We start from the raw sequence: 17860 nt of genomic DNA, 5'->3' as shown, positions 1-17860 counted from the left end.
AGTGCCGTTACCGGTCCACACGTTTTACCCGTATCCTCTCAGCTCGTCTTCTGGAGAAACCTTTGAGGTGGGTGTAGTTGTTTCCAACACTTGCATAGGGAGCCTGCAGAGAGCTGCCCAAGAGTTCGTGAGCTCGAACCAGGAAGCACGACTCCGGAGCCTGGGCAGTCATCCCATGGTTGTATGTGCCAGCATTTCTGGGGTGTATTCCATGTAATAGGCACTGTGTTCATAACAGCCTTGTGGATTAGCTTTTCATGTCCTCACATCGCCCCTAGGTGGTCAGTGCTGTAATCATCTGTCTTGGACAGGGGAGGAAAGAGCACCGGAGGAGGTGAATTAACTTGCTCAAGGTCAGTACTTGGACCTAAGCAGCCTGCCTCAAGACCGTTTTGCTGTGAACTTCCAGTAATAAATAGGCCTCAGTCAGTAAGAGGTGAAGAAGGATGTTTGCTACAAATGGAAGAGGTGTGCTTGAGGGCAGAGGCACCTGAGAAGCTGAGCCGTATTCAGACGGCCCCGCTCGGCGTTCTTGGGGCCCCGGCACGGCTCTGCAGCACCAGGCCCTTGGCTGCTTCTCATCGCACCTGCCACCTCCTCCCGCTCTCCCCTCGTGTTTTCCAGCTTTTACTTTTTACTCTTCTCTTCCTGCTGCTTCTCCAGCAGTGTTCAGGGTTAATCACAGCAGGACTTTTTAAGGCATTGCCAGCCAGTGAGAGGACACCTTCTGCTCTGTGCCCCATTGCCGTGTGTCGATCACAGGCTGAGTCAGAGGCTTTCTTCCACAGGCTTTAGCAGCCGCTGTTGCATTAAGCTTCCATAAACATCTGAGGTCATCAGAGGCAGGAAAGTGGTGTGATCCCGGCATTCGGCAGAAGAGCAGAAGGTGTCAGATGCTGAGTGGCTCAGCTCAGAGTCACGGAAGAGCCGGCTCCGGAACCCAGATCTGGTACAGTGGTCGACCCACACGGCGGCCCCTGCTCCCAAAGCGCGATTCGTTAAGGTGTACGTTTCCACCCGTTAAAATGTCATTTGTATTTTTAAATGTAATAGGTATTGAGTCAAAATGATTTTATTTTTCAAGTCTCCCTGAAAAATCCCACAGTCATACAGTAACAAATATTTATTGAACACTTACTATGTGCTGAGCACTTCACATGTCTCATCTCCTTTCATCCTTGCACCGCCCCCTGAGGCAGGTACAGTTATCCCCGAGCCTTGGAGGGGAGGGCATGTAGCTGGTACGAGGACCTCGTGCTCACAGTGAGGTCTTGAGCTCACATCTGCCTTGACCACTCTGCTGCTAAGAAGCTGAGCAGGGACCTGTGTGCATGTGCTCGCTCGCACTCTCTCTCTCTCTCAGTTGCACATCTCCTGCTCGAAGTGGGAGCTGTTGAACCTTTAATGCTGTGGTTCTTTCACATATTTTAAATCAGGGAATTTGATGAAAGTTGTGGATCCCTTCCCCAGGAAAATACACATGACACGAACATTTGTGTTCAGACACAGGAGATTCATAGACCCATGAAGGCTTTAGCCATTGTTACAGGTGACACGAAGAGCATAGATCCTTTTAGTTCCCTCATATGAAAGTCCTTCTAACTGTGCATGAGAGAGGCTGTACCTTTCATGCAGGAGAGGAGACATCCTGCTGCTCTCTGGGCAGCTACGTTTTATGCTGATTATAAAAAGGAGCACATAGGGGCTTCCCTGGTGGCGCAGTGGTTGAGAGTCCGCCTGCCGATGCAGGGGACACGGGTTCGTGCCCCGGTCTGGGAGGATCCCACATGCCGCGGAGCGGCTGGGCCCGTGAGCCATGGCCGCTCGGCCTGCGCGTCCGGAGCCTGTGCTCCGCAACGGGAGAGGCCACAACAGTGAGAGGCCCGCGTACCGCAAACAAACAACAAAACGAAGCGCAGAACGTGATCTTTATGAGGTAATGGTACTATTGTCTCCATCGTAGCGGGGGGGACACAGGCACAGAGCAGTTAATTCATTGACTTTGTCACCCAGTTGTGAGGGATAGAGTCAGGGCTGAACACAAAACGTGCAGGACCAGAGTCCACGCGTGTAATCACTGCACCATCCTGCCTTGTAGGTGTAGAGCAGCCTTGCCAGGTCTTAATCTTTGCATCTAAGATACAGTCCCCAGTATATACAGCTGCATGCTTATCCCCATGTAGGATAAGCAGGGCACGGACAGCTTGGAGATTGTTCTGATGAATCAGGGTTAATCAGCCACAGATCTCTTTTTTAAAAACAGCAGAATGGGACTTCCGTGGTGGCACGGTGGTTGAGAATCCACCTGCCAAGGCAGGGGATTATCAGTTTATAGACTATGACGTATCCCATCATCCATACACAGGCAGGATACTCAAGGTGAAGAGAAAAGTGACATCTGTCTTACCACAAGCCACGTGTCTTCTTCGATGCTTTGCAGACTGATTGCTGTAGGTGGAGGTGAAAAGTGCTCGAGTTTTGCAATGTCTTTCGCCTTTGCAGATCAGATTCCACACACGTGTGGCGTCTTATGTCACATGACGCATCCCAGCAGCCTTGTCAGATGTTGACGCTGCTTCAATAGGAAGAATCCTTTTGTCTTGCCTGTAACTTTTTGTAACTTGGGAAGTGTTCAGGGGTTGCCTTCAAGTTTAAGAAACTAAGCATGTATTTTCTCATTAAAATATACTTTGAAAATTATGGAAAAAAGGGCCATTTTTAATTACGATGCTTGGGTGTATGTAACTGTAATCATTTCTTTCCAAACACGGTGGAGACATTAGTAAGTACTGTACTGTGAAAAATGTTTATTAAAATTCTCATTTTGCTTTCGAATACTAAACAAAGACTTTTTGCTAATGACTGAGATACATATCTGAAAACATGATAACCAGAATTGAAAATAATGCAAAACAAACCCTGACAAAGGATGGCCATTTTCTCTTTTAAATTCACCTAAATCATTTGGTCCACCAGTTTTAAATTACATAAATTTTCACACTTTGTTAAACTGGGAGATAAAGCTGTGTAATAAAAACAAAAAGTAATAGGGCTTCCCTGGTGGCGCAGTGGTTAAGAATCCGCCTGCCAAGGCAGGGGACATGGGTTTGAGCCCTGGTCCAGGAAGATCCCACATGCCGCGGAGCAACTAAGCCCGTGCGCCACAACTACTGAGCCCGCACGCCTAGAGCCTGTGCTCCGCAACAAGAGAAGCCACCGCGATGAGAAGCCTGCGCACCGCAATGAACAGTAGCCCCCGCTCGCCACAACTAGAGAAAGCCCGCGTGCAGCAACAAAGACCCAACACAGCCAAAGATAAATAAAATAATTTTTTTTTAAAAAAGTAGTAGAGGGGCCTCCCTGGTGGCGCAGTGGTTGAGAGTCCGCCTGCCGATGCAGGGGATACGGGTTCGTGCCCCGGTCTGGGAGGATCCCATATGCCGCGGAGCGGCTGGGCCCGTGAGCCATGGCCGCTGGGCCTGCGCGTCCGGAGCCTGTGCTCCGCAACGGGGGAGGCCACAACAGTGAGAGGCCCGCATACCGCAAAAAAAAAAAAAAAAAAAAAAAAAAGTAGTAGATAATTATTGCAGAGCAGTTAGAAAATGCAAAAAAGTATAAAGAAAACAACCTATAGCCCATCACTGAGAAGAACTGTAGACATTTTGGCATACTGCCTTCCCATCTTCTTCACACATTCCGCTGTCTTTTAAATATTGAAATGTAAGTGTTGTTACTAACAGAATTTCTACTTTGCAGGTATCAGCGTAGCGTGGAATGGGCCACAAACCTCATGCGAAGACAAGGCCAGGATGAGAGCACAGTGCGTAGACTCCTTGAGGATTACACAAAGCCCCTTCAGCATCTTTGTCTGCAAAGGAATGAAGAGGTCCAGTCGTGTCATGAGCTGAACTCTGAAATGGTGTCCGAAACGGAAGGCACAGAAGATAGAGAGAAACTTTCTGCCATGAACGGGGTTGCAGGAAAGTCGCGCGATCTAGAGGATCCCAGCAGGCGATCAGACCGCCTGCAGCAGGGCTCCGGGCCTGACCCGATCCCTGCCCACGGCTCGGGTGGACACGTGGCGGAGGTCACCGCTCCTGTGCCCCACGTGCACTGCGGCAAACAAGATGTTCTCCTCCTGCCCTCTGGCGCTCAACCTGGGGACAGCAGCCAAAGAGCGGGTCTGGTCCCGGCCAGAGAGAGAGGGCCTGAGCACCACTACGTGCTGGTGGAGGAAGTCGTGTGTGACGTGAGTGAGAGGGAAGACGCCCCAGCTGGGGACGTAAGTAGAAGGAGAGAGGTCACCTCCTCCAGGGCCATCTGTGTCTGGCCCAGAGGAGAGGCTGGCCAACAGGGACGTCCCTTACTCGGAACCGGTAGCAGGCCCGTGTTCAGCACCCGGGGCATGTGAGAGCTGGTGCAGGACACACACTGCAGACCCTCCAAGGGCACCAGCCAGCCCTGGGTCCCAGCCCCAAGGGCTCAGTAGTTGTGAGAGCTGTTTCAACTGAAACTTTAAAGTCTGTGAATAGCCTAACTTAAAAAAATATATGAATATATATATATAAAATATTTAAATAACATATCTGTAATATATAACAACATATAAAGTAAAGCAGGTCCAGTAACATTCTCTCCCTTGCCAGGGAGAAGAAGAAATGCAACGGTAGTTACGCAGTCTTGAGTGTAGCGGTGGGCAGGGGCTCAGGTGGGCAGCCCTCACAGGAGGAGGCTGGGGCACAGAACTAGATCCGCTTCATTAAGGGACCTACAAGATAGTTGCCCCAGCATCATCTGTAGCAGCTAAAAGTGAGAAACAGTCTAATAGTTAAATAGCATGAGAAACACCCGTTTGAAGAAATATCTCGCCTTTAGAGCGGAGTTTATGAAGTCTCATTAAGAACATAGGCATATGCTTGTGAGGTGCAGTTGGGTGAAAAAAAGCAACACATAAAACTGACCAACAAAACCATCACAACTGCAGGAAAAGTTCATGGGCGATAAAAGAAAGGAACTAAGTCAAAATGTTAATGCAGTTGACCCTTGAACAACTTGGGTTTCACTGTGGGTCCCCTTATGAAAGAGGATTTTTTTCAGTAGTAAATACCGTACTGCTGCACGACCTGCGGTTGGTTGAATCTGCAGATAGGAAAGAACGCAGACGTGGAGGGCCAGGGCCGGCCGTGAGTTACATGCAGACCTTCGACTGCCCGGAGTCAGCACCCCAGCCCCCTTGTTGTTCAAGGGTCAGCTGTAGTAGAAAAATGAAAACTTATTTTTCTACATAAATAATAAATTACTTTTCTACATAAATTTTTTTAACAGAATTAATCCAACAAATGTGAATCGGGGAAATTTAGAAGAAAACGTTCGTTTTAAAATGCACCCTCCTCCAGGTAACATGTAGTGCTCCATTTGTTCAGTATGTATTTTATTTTTCTCTTCAGTTGTCGCCAAAAAAGAGACTGATATGCAGAAGAAATCCATTTAGGATCTTTGAGTACTTGCAGCTCAGCCTGGAAGAGGTATGTTCCCAGCATGTCATCTTCTCAGCGGTCGGTCTCTGGGCCTGGGCAATGCCATGTAGATGAGTCCACCTCAAAATGCAGTTCTGCGTGCAGTTCAGTACTGAGGTCGCCGCAGGGAGAGTCCACAGTCGGCCTGCCTGCATTTCACTCCTCGGCCTTCATTTCATTGATTCTAAGATGTCCATTTGGGGCGGGCCTGCCCCGTATCATCCCACAGAGGTTTCAAGGGGGTTGTCTGAGCACTTCTTTTCACATCAAGGTTTCAGATTGTCCAAATATTGTGTTACTAATTTTTAGCAGCTTCTAAAAAACATACAGGTTTATTGAGACACAGAGCACATACCATACCATTCATTCATTTAAAGTGTATAGTGGTTTTTAGCATATTCATGGAGTTTCGCCAGCTTTTCACAGGCTTCGATGCATGCCCCGAGTCATGTAGTGACTGCTAATTACGTAAATGGATTCTAGGTATTTCCTTCTGCAGAATTACTAACACGTGTTCCCTTTACTGCGTTCTCAAAAGTTGCTGCAAGTGGCTTTCTAAATCTGCCTCATATTTTCTGTCTGATTTGGGGTTCCTCTGTCCTGCGTTCACGCGGCCATCAGTCCCCCCTTTTTTGCTTATGTCTGTACTGTACCCGGATTTGACGACAGCGCCCCTTCCTCTGTCTCCTGTCCTTGGCTGTGCAGGGGTGCTCCTGCCTGTCTGGAGGCTCCTGCAGCATCTAGCTCAGTGCTTGGCGTATCTTTTGGTCTCAGGCAGTGCTTGTTGAAAGTGTCCACGCTGGTCGTTTCATAGATGTGTTCACAGAGAAGTGATTGTGTCTCTGTATTCTCTTTACCTGCTAGGCTGTGCTTGCTTCCTTGCAGTGAGGCCAGCAGTACAAAGAACGGGCTCTCAGAGCAGGAAAGGATGTTGGGATTTATTTACTTCATCTCCTCAGTTTACAAATGAGACAGCTTAGTCTACTGTCGAACACAGTAGCCACTAGCCGCATGTAACTGTTTAATTAAAATTGTGCAAGATTAAAAATTATTTTCTCGGTTGTGCCAGCCACGTTTCAGGCGCTCAGCAGGCACCCGTGGCTACTCTGTTGGACAACGCTGGGGACACCATCCTCTAGGTCCTTGACTTCTCTGAGCCTCAGATTTCTGCTCTGTAAGATGAGGGTGATGCAACACCTTGTTCATAATATGTTCTGGAATTAAGTAGTGCACGTGATGGCTTCAGCACCGTGCCTGGTGTATCGTAGATGCTCAGTAAGCATTGTGCCTGCTGTTTCTGTCATTACCATCATTATTAAGTCACTTGTAAAAGCTATTTAGTGGCTGCTTGGAACTCTTCCTTTTGCAATCAGTGTTAGCAAAAATATTACCAGGGACTCCCTATGTGCCAGGCACTGGGCTGAGTACTAACAGTACAGAGGTAAGCAGTATGTGGCTCTGGTCCTAAGATAGCCAAAAATTGCATTTCAGTGTGATGGGCACCATGTGGTGTGTGGGCTGTGCCAGTGCTGCTCCTCTTGCACCCCATGTCTGACATCTGTGAGGCGCTTGATAATTATTTGTCAAGTGGATGTGTGCAAGGTGGGATGGGCACAGAAACTGGTGGGTCCCAAAGGGATGCGAGCCACCTGGAAAGACTTTACAGGGTTGGTGGTACCTGGAGGTGTTACAGGGTAAATAGGGGATTGCCACGTGGACACGGGATGGCAGGCCCTTGCATGCAGCGTGGTCCCGGAAGCGGCCGCCCAGGAGGGGAGCTCACGGAGGTCACGTCCACGAGTAGGGGTCTGACCTGGTTCTGGTGGCACCGGGGCACTGCAGGCGGCTGTGCAGGGGAGTGGCAGGGACCAGAGCTAGCATCCGGGTGAGGGCAGGCTGGAGGGCTGAGCCGTCAGGAGGCAGCCAGCCTCTCAGCTGTAGGGGCAGCAGCAGCGGGCGGAGGGAGAGAATTCGGTGTCAGAAGCTGGGGGCTGAGCCTCACTGCTCCAGGCGGTGACCAGCTGATGCTTTTCACTGACTGTGCTGCTCCCTCTTCCCACACACCCGCTGAAGAAATGCCACAGTAATGGGAGGCAGGAGACCAGGTGGTTCTCGTTCTTGGAGGCCGCTCGGTTCCTGAGAACATTCCAGAGACATGTTGCAGAAGTTTCCAGGGAGCGTGCAGTTAAAGCCGGCTCCGCTTCCCAGTTCTGTTTTGGCAGGTTTCCTTGGATGAATCACCCGTGTTTGGTGGCACCACCCGTACAGTGTGACATGTTTCCATAAATGTCCCTCAGGAACACGGGCAGCCCTGCTGTGGTGATTCAAAGCGGTTCTTAGGTTTTGAGAATGGTGACACCGAGCTGACTGAGAGATCTGTCTCTGAGAGCTGTTTTTCATTTTAACGCTCCAGGCCCTGACCGGATTTAGTGACAAGACATTAAAACCATCATTAAGCTCATCTGTCCATCTTATTAGTACTATGAAAGTAAAAACTCACCCGTGAGATTTCGAGGGTCTAGCCTCCAGCCTCCACAGACCTCCCCGGTCTACTGATGACTTAATTTCTAAACAAAGCCAACTTCATTGGATTAAGATCCTCCCCATCTATAATAAGTGCTAAGAGCAGCTTGCATAGGTTCATAAAAGCTATTTTAGGCCAATTAAAAATGAGGCTTCAAAAAAAAACAAAAAACGAGGCTTTGGTTTCATCAGTTCTTAGGAAAATGTTTGTTTGCTAATAATGGAAAGTTTCTGAAGAACTTAGATTCTGATGGATAGCAGGAGGTCATTTCTTCCTAGGCAAGGACTGGATTGAACATTTCCCAGCTACAGTGTCTGTTTAGAAAGGCAGGGAGATGAAATGAATTGAGCAGTTAGGTGCTTTGAATGCTTTTTTGGGGGATCGGGGGAGGGGGGGTGCTGTGCCTTGCGGTTTGTGGGATCTTAGTTCCCCGACCAGGGATTGAACCTGGGCCACAGCGGTGAAAGCAACTCCTAACCACTGGACCACCAGGGAACTCCCAGCATGGTCTTTGTAAGTCTTCACTGAAATCTAACCTCATTAAATCTTTAAGAAGGCTTGATCATCTCCATTTTCTAGATGAGGTGGGAGGGTTTAAGTGACACTTCCAAGCTAATGAGATTTCAGCCCAGGTCTGCTTATCTCAGAGTATCTTCCTGTTCTGCCACTGTGAACCCAGAAGGGAAAGTTGAGGGAAAACGAAAGGAAAAGAAGGACTTGGCTTTTTTTTTTTTTTTTTTTTTGCGGTACGCGGGCCTCTCACTGTTGTGGCCTCTCCCATTGTGGAGCACAGGCTCCGGATGTGCAGGCTCAGCGGCCATGGCTCACGGGCCCAGCCGCTCTGCGGCATGTGGTATCTTCCCGGACCGGGGCATGAACCCGTGTCCCCTGCATCGGCAGGCGGACTCTCAACCACTGTGCCACCAGGGAAGCCCAGGACTTGGCTTTTTGAGGAACCACCTTTTCTTTTCTGTTGCACCTTTTGGCCACCATCTGTGTCCGTCTGAAAAAGCAGTGTGTTGTGTTAGTAAGTAGTGGGCCACAGGAGAGCAAGCAGCAGGCTGTCACCAGTAGCTAAAGGAGAAGCGGGACAGTGTCCACCCTGAGGAAACGGAGCTGAGAGACCTGCCCTGGGTGGCCTGGCCACGTGCTCCAGACCGTGGGCGGGATCCACACCTGCTTTCAGCACACGCACTGAGCCCCTTCTAGGTCAAGGGCACGGCAGGCAGAGTTTCTGTCTCACAGAGTTTACATTCTAGCTGGAGAGACACACTTAAGAAAGATGCTTTCAGGCGAACATAAATGCTCTGAGGAGGTCGATCGGGATGGGGTCACGCAAACTGGGTGGTCAGGGAGGAGCTCTCTGAGGAGTGACCTTTGACTCTGGGTGTGGGAGCAGCAGTTACAAAGACGAAGGCAGGAGTGAGCTCAGTGTGTCCGGGGACGGAAGTGAAGCGACCATCTAGGGAGAGCGCTGGGCGAGTGCCACGAGACGCCTGGGAGCCAGGGGCCTTCATGTGCTGAGAAGGTAGCTCGGGCTGCCCGAGGGGACGGGCTGCGGGGCCGGAGCACAGAGGCCTTTGCAGAAGTCCAGGCGGGAGGCCGCGGCGGCCAGGATCCGGGCGATGGACCCAGAGAAGCGGGCCTGGCAGGTAACCACCTGCATCTTCAGAGAAGCTCTCGATTTGGATCTGGGTAGAACTAAAGTAGTTCTCAGGGACTTCCCTGGTGGCTCAGTGGTTAAGAATCCACCTGCCAATGCAGGGGACATGGGTTCGAGCCCTGGTCCGGGAAGATCCCACATGCCGCGGAGCAACTAAGCCCGTGCACCACAACTACTGAGCCTGCATTGTAGAGCCTGCGAGCCACAACTACTGAAGCCCACGTGCCTAGAGCCCGCGCTCCGCAACAAGAGAAGCCACCGCAATGAGAAGCCCGCGCACCGCAACGAAGAGTACCCCCTCTCGCCGCAACTAGAGAAAAGCCCACGCACAGCAACGAAGACCCAACACAGCCAAAAATCAATCAAATTTAATAAATAAATAAAGTAGTCCTCAAACCACTGTACTCTTAAAAATTATTGAAGGACCCCAAGGAGCATTTTTACATGAATTATATCTGTCAGTGTTTACCAAATTATAAATTAAAATGAAAACTTAAATATGTGTTTATTATCTCATTTTAAAATAATGATAATAAACCCACTATACATTAACAAATAATATTTTTATTAAAAATAACTGTATTCTTTCAAAACAAAACAAATCCAGTGAAAAGAGCGGCATTGTTTTTCATTTTCGCAAAGACTTTAAGGTCTGGCTTAAGAGAAGTCCCCTGGATTCTCACATCTGCTGCTGCGCTCAGTCTGTTGTGGTGTCACGTGTCTTGGAGCCTCTGGGGAGAATGAGTATGAACAAGGCCAATAATGCCTTGATCTCACAAAATGGTTTTGACTTTGAGAGTTCCTGCAAGGGTCATGGGGACCCCCGGATCCCCAGACTGACCACACTTCAAGGACCCCTGCTGTAAAGAGAAATGTCATCAGGTGGCCAGGAGAGGATGACGGTGGGGTGGATTGGGGCAATTCCTGAGGGTCAGGAAGGTGTTTCCTTAGCAGGACCTTGTCGCTGCTTGAAAGCCCTGCACCTTCACAGCCTGTGTACTCTTGCGTCCTGAGCCCTGGGCGGGGAGGACACAAGCCATCAGCACCACTGTGGTGGACCAGAAGCCTGAGGGCTCAGGGCAGGGGCCGCCTTCCTGCTGCTACCTGCACCAGAGGGCCCTCCAGGATACCTGAAATCTCATCTTCCATCCTCATGTTGAAAAAGAAAGTAGCATTTAGAGCCACCATTTCTTCCTCACTGACTACGACAGACCAGTCTCACCTGAGCTGTTGAGGCATGAATGCAGATCCTAATCCCCTTCCACAGGCAGAGCCAACACTGGGGCCTGTTTGCTGTTGTCAGTGCTTGGCATCGTCTTGTTTTTGTCTTGTTTTTTATTTCCACGTCAGTGTGATTTTACTCAACTGGGCCCGACCTTGTCTGCCGTTCCTTTTGCCTCCCCACGTGAGTGAAACATGGTGCCTTTAATGAAGTTAATGGAAAGATGGGGTTTACTCGATCGGAAATCACTTTACAGCAAGAGTCACCAAGAAACTCATTTGGTTTACACAAACCAAGTCTGCGTTGCCTACTTTCCACAATTTCCTACTTACTTTTTTCTATAAATTCTTTTCTCACTTTAGTAAGGAAAAATCCAATGACAGAGGAAAATCCAATGAGCAAAGGTTTCTATTGTTGTTTTTGCTATTTACATCATTTTTCAGTTTAGCCGTGTGGTTTTTATAAAGAAAAACTACATGGAAAATTTCATAGAAATGTTTTGTACTGATTCTAAACCATTTTATGACATTCATATTTTAATCCTTGAAATTTGAATGAACCATTTATGTTTAAAAATATGTAACCATTTGGATGGTGATAAGGACATTAATTTGTATTTAACGCAAAGAGAAATCAGTCTGTAAAATAATTTCTCAACGTGGAACAGTTTCTGATGAGCATTTTCTGCTTGCCCTGTTTTTAGGCCTTCTTCCTGGTCTACGCTCTGGGATGTCTAAGTATTTACTATGAGAAGGTAAGATGTTTTATTCAGACACAGTCCACTTAAAATTTCCCTGATGTTAAAAGCAGGTTGTAGTAATTTCCATATTGCTTTAATACAAATGTGTCCACTTTCACTGGATAAAACTGGAATTGAATTTTTTCTCTAAGTTTAGGCTTTGGGTCCTGAATTGGGATTGTTCAGGCAAAAGCCAGCTTTGACCCTTTCAGACTGAATTTCATTCCCAGAGACTAGGAGTATAGCAGTATCTTCTATAATGATCAGGAAATCTGTCAGAGCGGTACCAAAAATTAACAGCAAAAATAGAAACTACCTATGTTTAGCACCTGCTTAAGTAAAGGCTGTGAGTTAGGAACTTTATATTCAGTACTTCTAGTCCTCACTTGCGCCTGTAAAGACTTTTATAGGCAAGGTAACTGAGGCTGAGGAAACAAGTAACTCACCCATGGTCACACACCATCAAGAGCTGGTCTGGTTAGAATTAGTATTTGAACCTATGTCAGGACAGCTCCAAAGCCCATGATTTTGCGCTGTATCGTGCTGCCCTTAGCAGAACATTAATCCCAATGCTTGCCTCCTGGTAGAGGAATTGGGTGGAAGGCAAGACTTCACCGTACACTTTTGTACTTCTTGAATTTTGGCCCATGTGAATACAATACCTATTCAAAATAATTCACGTGAAATTAAGATGAAAAAGGTAAGCAGAACATTAGAGCAGAGAAAATACATTTTATTCTGTTGTTGGTGGTACGTATTTTGTCATTCATCCGCTTCTAACTGTGTAAGTCCCCTTCATGAGTATTCCAGTGGTTTGGAAACGGGTGTCTGGCGACGGGTGACCCATTGTCTGAGAGGGGGGCTGTCCTTAGCCCACCCCACCTCCTCCCCTGGGCCTTCACTGACATTTTTCGGGGTGTTCCAGCTGCTCCGTAGAACCCTCAGCCTCTGAAACTCGGTGGGCTGTCCAAGCCGGAAGTTCAGCCTTCTCCACAAGACTGTTGCTTGTTTTGGAGTCGGGGTGGATTTCAAGACCACACACATATGGAGTTTCCACCTTAGGAACAACCGGTTTTGTTTTGTTTGTTTGTTTGTTTTAAAGGAGAAAAGAAAAAACAAAAAAACCCAACTCTAGATCATATTTATGGTGTTAAAATCTCAGGATGAGACAAACTGAGCAAGTCTCATTGAGTGACTGATCCGTAAACCAACTACCTGAAGGACTGGCCATTTTACTCAGCGCTGAAATGAAGCGGAAAACCTTCCAAGCTTACCTGGTCTTTCCTGTTGTGTTTTTGTGTTGACACATCAAAATGTTCTCTGAACCGTTCTCAGTGTCTTCAAGTCCGACCTTAGAAACAAAATTCCCTTTGAAGCAGTTGGATTACTAACTTGTGCCTTGCGATAAATGTTCTAGTTTCAAAGACTAAATGGAGCATCTTTTTATAAAAACTTTTACAGAATTATTTTTGGCTTTTCTGAATGTGGCCTGACATACCGCAGCTACCCATTAGGGTCTGTGCATGCTGGAACATGCGCCCTCTGGCTTTGGTGGACGCCCGGCCCGCCCCCATTCCTCTGCCTGGACTGTTCTCCCACCAGCAGCCCCTCCGCTGCCCTCGCCCGCTTCGCTTGGCTGCTTCCAGTCTGCGGGGTTGCTGTCTCAAGGGGGCCTCTCACAGGTCCTCTGGGGCAGTGCTGTCCAGTAGAAATATGATGGGAGCCTCAGATGGGAGCCACATGCATAGTTTACATTTTTCTGGTAGACACATTAAAAAGGTTTTTTTTTAAAGTCAGCTGAAATTGATTTACATTATTTACATAGTATATTTAACCCAACATATTTAAAATTGCTGGGATAATTTATATTCTTTTTTTCATACTCAGTTTTGAAATTCAGTGGTTTTTTTTTACACTGGCAACACATCTAAGTTCAGAGGAGCGGCTGGCTGCCGCCACACTGGACAGCGCGGGTCTGGATCTTGTGGTTAAACCCTTTGTCGTGGACACCGTGTTTGTTTATCTTCTGCTCACACTTAGTATAGATGTTGTTGACTCACCGGCTGGATAATGGGTGGATACATATGTCATAATGCTTTGTTTTCCCCCAACAACTGTAGGAGCCTTTAACGATTGTGAAGCTCTGGAACGCCTTCTGCGTAGTTCAGCCTACGTTCAGGACTACGTACATGGCGTACCATCACTTCCGAAGCAAGGGCTGGGTGCCCAAAGCGGGACTTAAGTACGGAACAGATTTGCGTAAGTGATTCTTGGCTTGGCAGGTGTGAGCACCAGGGTTCGCATCAGATCCTGAGGTGAAAATCGAATCGGTTATATGTGCTGTTGCTGTTTTTTCCTGAGATGATGGATGTCCTCCTGCCTTAGATAATAATGTTTGGATCGAGGTAGAGGGCATGTTTCCCTCTTTTCTGCTCTGAGATCTTAGAAGAGAGTCCACAGCCCGTACCCCCACCTCTCATTAGTGTGTGACCGTGTGATGTAGGGTAGTCCCTTATCTTCTGGGGGAGCCTCATCTGGCAGATGGTGTGCGATACCATTAATAATCATTGTGTAACTGCAGTGATAGTCACAGCTGTCATTTATTGAGCCCTTACGTGTGCCAAGCATCGTAGGAGACGTTTGACCTGCACGACCTCGTTTAATCCTAATAGCAGTTCTATGAGATCAGTGCGCACGATCCTCATTTTTCCGATAGGGAGACTGAAGTTGTGAGAGAAAGGGTCACTTGCCCCTAAAAGTTTCCAGGGTCAGTAACTCATAGTCCTGGGCTTTGAATGCTGGAGCCCAGGCTCTTGGAAACTTCTACACAGTACTGCCTCCCGCATCTTTATTTATAGGAGGGAGTCGGGACCCGGTGAGCACCTCATTCACCAGATAATTGCTCAGGGTCTTGTGTGAGCCAGATCTTCTTAGGTGCCAAGAACACAGAGGTGCACAAGACAGACAAAACTGCCTGGATGGAGCTGCTCACATGCTGGGGTGGGGCAGGGGTGGGGAACAAACAAGCAAACACATAAATACGTACCGTAATTTCAGGGTACTAAGAAAAATAAAGCAGAGTAAAGGAACAGAGAGTAAAAAGGAAGTTAGGGTGGTTAGGAAAGGACTCTCTGAAAAGATGTGCCCCAAACAACAACAGAAAGGTAACTACAGTGAGGGAACAGGTCACTTGACAGTCTGGGGAAGAATACCTGAGGCACAAAGGAGCAGCCAGTGCAAAGGCCCTGAGGCAGGACTTAGGAGCAGCACAAGGACAGTGCGTCTAGAACTTAGAGGTCCGAGGGGGAGAGTGATGTGAGGTGATGTCTGGGGAAGATCACGTGGGGCTGGACAAAGACTCGGGATGTTATTCTGGTTATTGGAAGTCTTGGGAGATTTTGAGCAAAGGGGTGACATATTCAGTATCTTGATTTAGTGGGACCTTTGTGTGCTTTCTTACTAATAGACGGCGGGGGGCAGGGGACGGGAATGGAAGCAGAGAGAGTAGTTAGGGAAGCTGACCTGAACGGCCCTGCGGACAGAATGATCGGGACTAGCTCAAGATTAGTTTGCCAGGTTTCCAGATAATTGCGTGGCCCACAGGTCACAGCGTTTCAGTACGTGACGTAGCTGTCGCACTGCCGTCACTGGCTCCCCGCCCTGCTCTCGTTTTCCTGCCCCGTGAGAATAGCCGCTCCGTGTGGGCGCTTGGCAGGCCAGTGTGCTCCCCAAATGGGCGAAACCTGAGCAGAACTTTCCAGTCGACCAGGCCACAGTGATGCGCTCTGAGGAGGTGGGGGTAACGGAAAGAGCTCTCGGGCTCGCACCGGTTCCACGTCCTACTACCTGTGTGACCTCAGGGAGGTCACTTCATCTCCCTGAGCTTCCGTTCACTCATGTAACATGGATAACGGCATCTTTATAAGACAGCATCTTCTTTATAAAAAATAAAAACAAAACGTTGCCGGGGGAAGGGACCTCTGTTGAGTGCCTTGGAAGCATACCTGATTGCGTGTGTTTTCAGTACTCAAGCCGTATTTGTGGATGGTGAGTAGAGAAAACTTTCCTCATTTAAAAATAAACTGCCTTATAAGGCTGGATGAAAGGACAGGCAGATGGACAGACTTTTAAAAAGAAAAGAAATACACCAGCTGTTGTTTCCCAACCCCTCAAGGGCTTTGCCCCAGGAGGGGTGTATCGTGGCCTTGGAGCTGCTTGTGTGATTAGCGTGAGACCAGGTTTCTGGCCCAGCAGTGCCATGAAGGCTGTCTTCACATTTCCTGCTTTAGGGAGAATTCAGGAGCTGCGCTAGCCTGGGGTGAGAGGAGCAGCTTCCTAAACTTGACCTCTTCTCCAGGCATGGCTACACGGTGCTGCTGGTCTCTTAACAGTATCATTTTAGTTTTGAAGACCAGTGACGTGATCACACATACCCTAGAACTGCCGACACAGGCCACACCCAGGACATGCTCCCTTAACAATTGTTTCTGCTCACAGAGGTAATGACTCGTGACAAAGGGCCGTTAGGAAATTCACATCTTATCAGGGAAACTCTCCCCTTGACTAAGTCTTGTCAATCAGATTTCATTCCAGGAGCAGCACTTGGAACAGGTGATAAGATCTCAATTCAGGCACAGCTGCCGGGCCAGTTGGCCTTGATTGCCCAGTGCTGAAAACCAGGCCAGAAATCACTTGGGAGCCTTTCCGTACATCCCCCCCACCCCAGAAGCTCCTGTGGCTGCTGGCTCGTATGGTGACCAGGTGCCAAAAGCACCAGGTGCCTTGGTGCTTTTCTTCTCCCGTCTTCTTTCATCTTCATGCTCCATGAGGCGTGTGGCGCTCACCTCCTTCAGTAGCTGAGGAAATTGAGGTTTCGAAGGGTCAGGGGAGTTGCCGAGGGTCTCTCAGCTGGTAAGTACAGAGATTAGGGCTGTTTGGGTCCCAGCTTTGTGTACTTCCCACCACACCTGACTAACATTGCCAGCCAGAAAGCCGAAAACCAACTCCAGGCTTCTATTTTTGTCTCACACATTCCCACCCGTTCCAATTTTGGGTTCACGTGGACTAAGTTTGATCATGTGATTCCCCAGCTCCCTGCAAATTAGAAGTTGCAAAACAGGTAGAAGGAGGGGAGCCGTTAGAAGCCAGCAGAGTTACAGGATGTCCAGAGCAGAAGAACCATTGCTGGTCGTGGCACCGGCCCAGAGCTGGTGGCCGGCTCTGCCCCCGGGAAGAGGCACTGGGTCTCCGTGCTCCTCACAGAGCAGAGAGGTGTGCCTTCCTCCCATCCCCCTCTTCAGTTCTTTCCCAAGCCACCCTCTTGGCTTATTCTTCTAATCAGACATTAAATGTTTTTGTTAACATTTTCCACATTTGCACACATAATCCATATTAAATCCTAAGTGTTTTTGCATGCAACTCCTGAGAATATTCTCCTCCATAATTATGGCATCATATAATACCTAAGAGAAACCAGAATTATTCATTAGTATTATTAATCAGAATAATTAACAATTCATTATTGATTATTCACTAATATGCATTAATTAATTATTCGGTAATATAATATCATCAAAAATATCCATAGTATTGGATATAAAAATATCCAAAGTATTTCAGTTTTCCCACTTGTCCCCACAGTGTCTTTTGTGGCTGTTTTGTTTTTGATTTTTTTGACAGGCTCCACTCAAGATTCACTTATCACATTGAGTGCATTTACCACTTTTAGTTTCCTAGGGAGGCCATGAGAAATGGCCACAAACTGGGGACATAAAGCAGCAGAAGTTCTAGAGGCCGGAAGTCTGAAACCACGGCGTTGGCGGGGCCGTGCTCCCTCCATTCCTTCCCTCTTCCAGCTGCTGATGGCGCCAGCTGTTCCTTGGCTGTGGCTGCGTCCCTCCAATCTCTGCAAAGATCCTTTTTCCAAATAAGGTCACATTCACAGGTCCCAGGAATTGGGGCATGGACATATCTTTTGGGGGCCACCATTCAACCACTGCAGTCTCTTCAGTCTTTTTTAATCTAAAAGAGTCCCCTCACCTGTTTGTTTTCTGTGACATTGACTTTTTTTGAAGAGTCCTGTAGGGTGTCCCACAGTCTAGGTGTGTCTGATCACTTCCTCGTGGTTAGATTCAGGCTTGCCGTTTTTTTGCAAGCACGGATGACGTGTGTCCTCACTGGGCCACGTCCAGGGATG

General features: G+C 48.2%; 1 protein-coding gene across 3 annotated transcripts in view; it reads left to right on the top strand.

Annotated features, from left to right (window-relative positions):
- The window catches only part of TSEN2 (tRNA splicing endonuclease subunit 2), a 40347-nt gene that overhangs the window by 15988 nt on the left and 6499 nt on the right, over positions 1 to 17860 (top strand). For 2 of the 3 annotated variants that reach the window (XM_082639377.1, XM_082639378.1), the window contains exons 5-8: positions 3757 to 4282; positions 5448 to 5525; positions 11629 to 11679; positions 13785 to 13923. In XM_082639377.1, the coding sequence (XP_082495503.1) occupies positions 3757 to 4282; positions 5448 to 5525; positions 11629 to 11679; positions 13785 to 13923 (794 nt within the window). The remainder of the gene's footprint in view (positions 1 to 3756; positions 4283 to 5447; positions 5526 to 11628; positions 11680 to 13784; positions 13924 to 17860) is intronic. The other variant, XM_082639379.1, reaches the window with a different exon arrangement.

The sequence above is a fragment of the Mesoplodon mirus genome, assembly GCF_964341445.2.
Source record: "Mesoplodon mirus genome assembly, chromosome: 12".
Lineage (NCBI taxonomy): Eukaryota > Metazoa > Chordata > Mammalia > Artiodactyla > Ziphiidae > Mesoplodon > Mesoplodon mirus.
Note: the sequence above shows the minus strand (reverse complement) of the source record. Positions and strands in the feature narration are given on the sequence as shown.